The sequence below is a fragment of the Castor canadensis genome, chromosome 13 (genome assembly GCF_047511655.1).
Source record: "Castor canadensis chromosome 13, mCasCan1.hap1v2, whole genome shotgun sequence".
NCBI classification, from domain to species: Eukaryota; Metazoa; Chordata; class Mammalia; order Rodentia; family Castoridae; genus Castor; species Castor canadensis.
Genome location: NC_133398.1, coordinates 52846107 through 52849376, shown reverse-complemented (window position 1 = coordinate 52849376; position 3270 = coordinate 52846107). Strand labels below are relative to the sequence as shown.

At 39.6% G+C, this 3270-nt stretch overlaps 1 protein-coding gene across 1 annotated transcript; it reads right to left on the bottom strand.

Annotated features, from left to right (window-relative positions):
* Positions 1–2839: 2839 nt before the first annotated feature.
* Positions 2840–3270, bottom strand: LOC109695984 (ubiquitin-conjugating enzyme E2 D3-like). Its single transcript, XM_074052169.1, has 2 exons — positions 3150–3270; positions 2840–3072 (listed from the first exon to the last, which is right to left on the bottom strand). Exons 1-2 carry the CDS (start codon positions 3268–3270, stop codon positions 2840–2842), a joined length of 354 nt encoding a protein of 117 aa, XP_073908270.1.

Here is a 3270-nt window from a genome sequence, read left to right as displayed (position 1 = left end):
GTATCAGTCTTTTAACTTTTCTGTAGGGTTTTTGTTGATTTGTTTTGGTGGGACTAGGATTTGAACTCAGGGCCTCACACTTGCAAAGGAGGTACCCTGCTGCTTGTGCCAGGCAGTGGAATTTCATCTTCCAGGGTTATGATAATTGTCACCCTTCCTCCCGAATTTCTCCTCCTTCCCCTGTTACATTACAAGCTCCAGCCTCATTCAACTGAACCCACTCCTTTCAAACTCTTCCTCCATGAAGCTGCCCTCTCCCTTGCATTCCTCCCTCTTCTAAGGTAGTAGACCCTCTGTCTGGAACGTCTGCTCCTTGCTCCGCTGGCAAACTACTCACTGTGCACAACTCCTCTGTGAGGCCTCCCCGGCTTTAAGACAATAAACTAGTAACTGGCAGAGCTGGGCTTCAAACACATTCGTGTGAAATCTACACTGTTTATTTCTACTTGCTGGAGTTCAACTAGATAATATCTAGCATTCCTTTAAACTGTGTTCTCTTAATCAAAATAATAACAAAAAACCAAGACCTTACATTGTATGTGGCTCTGCAATGTCCTTTCCTCAAGATTATCTCAATGCAGACAAGTGGCTTTTGCCATTTCCTTGTCACAAGACAGCTCCATGCAGCTGGCTCACACTTATGATGCTAGCTACTTAGGAGGCAGAGATCAGGAGGATCGCTGCTCAAAGTCAGACTGAGAAATTAGTTCTTGAGACCCTATCTCAAAAAATCCTTCAAAAAATAGGGCTGGTGGAGTGGCTCAAGGTGAAGGCCCTGAGTTCAAGCCCCAGTACCACAAAAAAAAAAGAAAAAAAAGATAAGCTTCATCCAAACACAAGGGAAATAATCCTGTGTTCATTTCTTTTCACACAGGCTTAAGGTGAATGCCTTTCTCATGGATCAGAGACCAGAATAATGAGTCACAAAGTAACAAGTCCTGAGGCCAGATGATTTCTTGTATGTGATAGGCAGACACTCACCACTAAGTTACACCCCAACACCTCATTTTCTGTTTTGCCCATGCAAACTGGTCACCAGCAAGAACAATTTCTTGGATGATCCAATTAGTCCTAATCATTCCTGAACTTGATCCTTCTTTGGTTTGTTCTCTCTCCAAATACCAGGGAGAGGAAAAGGCAGTATCTCCTCCACATTGACTTCATTTCTGAACACACCAAACTCCTTCTCCCCACCTCTCTTTCAGCCTACCACGGCCCTTTCCCTCCTCTATCTGAAATAGATAACTTAAATAAATGCATTAAAGAGATAGATCTCATCAATTTCAAATCTATTTCTCCTGTAGTTGTCCACTCCACCTCCTAGCTGTAGATTTTGAGGTAGGTTAGATATAGGGAAAGTTTGGGACTGCTCATCCTCCCTGACTTGCCTTAAAAGCTCCTCGCCCTGGCCTGTAGGTCAAAGGAGCTAGGTAATGACATATTCTTTCTCCACCTCCAAGTTTAAGGTGATATAAAAACAGCCCAACAAAAGACCCTGGGCCCTTTTCTCCTCAAGCAATGCCTCCTCTCACCTGGCAGAGCCAATAATCCCCTTCCCTTAACAAAACTTTTCTTCCTTGCTACACCCACGTGTTCTAGTTTGAGTCTTTCACACCTGAGAGCTCAAGGACTGAGATCTTCTGGAGATACGTTTTGCTGTTAACAGTTTGAGATCTCCTAAGTAGAAATTATCCTGGGTTGTCACAATTTCATGTGTTTTTATTCTTTTTAAGACAATGCAATTAATTGTTAAATGAATTCATAATTGTAACTTAATTTTTTTTCAGAACCAGGAGAATTGAATTTAGGCCCTCCTGTGTGCTAGGCAAATGCTTCAACCCCATATTATTTACATCCAGTTCATTCCATGACACATGAAGGATTTAAATTGTTTTATGAAGGACTGGAGGCATGGCTCAAATGGTAAAGTACAGACTTTGCAAGTACAAATCCAAGTTCAAGCCCCAATACCCATACACACATACATACATATAGGTTGTTTTATGAAAATGCAAATAATATCAAAAGAATAAATTTTTGGTTTTTGCAACTTTATTGAAGAAAAATAAATCAATTACTAGCAGAGCTATTAGTTGATCACTCATCCATTGACAACTTGCATCATTTATTCAGTTCTATATTAAACAGTGTATTGGAAGATAGATTAAGTAATAGCTCTAAGCTTCCAAACAATTTAAGTGAAAATTACAAAATGTTTTGAGACCCTATTTTGGAATACAAAGGGTGTTCGACTTCCAATTTCCATTCTCTGTAGAATGAGAACAGGTCATTCCTTTATTGACAGGCATCACATTTTCTGTTCTGCTGGTACTATAAATTCAATACCAATTCTCCAGCTACATCAGTTATGAGCATAAAGTATTTCATATATCCTCAACACTCTAACGGTAGAAGGCCTAAGCAAGTATGGATGCTGATAGAATAATGCTATGACAAGTGAGCCTCCATCTCCCTCCCCCTCAGATGATTTCTTCAGTGTGTTAGAGCAGTAAGGAATGGTTTAGTCTCATAACCAACTTAACAGTGAAGACATTGACCACATAATATACATGCTCCATTTTAAAAAAAATTTCTGAATCCTGGGCAACTGTTCTCTTGTAACCACTTTCTTGTTTCTAAAAGCAGTTATTGTCCAAAGTTGGAAGATCTTAAGTCTTCTCAGATGAGCGTGTGAATGAATGGAAGGAGGTAACCAAAAAATAAAATTAAAAAAGATGTGGTCTGATAGGGGAGCAGCTGGATAAGAAACTCAAAAAAGGAACAGTAATTTAAAATTTATTCCAGCTGTAATGCAGGTTATTCTGACTTTAAGGTAGCATCATCCCAGAGCCCATTCCTGAGATACACTGTTGTACTTATCTCTGTCTGTTTTAGAGATCTGTGCAATCTCTGGCACTAGGGGGTAATCTGGGTTTGGATTGCATAGCAGTGAACAAATGGATAAAAGAACTTTAGAACTAGTTAAAGCAGGAGACCACTGTAATCTTAGAATATTGAAACAAATGCTGCCTTTACTGTTAATATTTGGATGATAAATTCTTATAAATGCAACCTTAGCTGATTTGAAGGAGTAGTCTGTAGGAAAATGAATTTCAAAAACAATTCACTGCCTTGATATGGGCTTTCATTAGGTCCCATAATTGTGTCTTGCCAGTGAAACATATCATCCCCAACTGGACCTGTAAAACATTGTGCTGGAGGGTCACCAGCCAAATCACTATGTTCCTTATTAATGCATTTCAGCACCAT

Coding starts and splice junctions, on each gene's coding strand:
- LOC109695984 (XM_074052169.1), bottom strand. CDS start 3,270: ATGGTGCTGAAATGCATTAATAAGGAACATAGTGATTTGGCTGGTGAC. Junction 3,073..3,149: donor AGACACAATTATGGGACCTA/ATGAAAGCCCAT, acceptor AATCAGCTAAGG/TTGCATTTATAAGAATTTAT.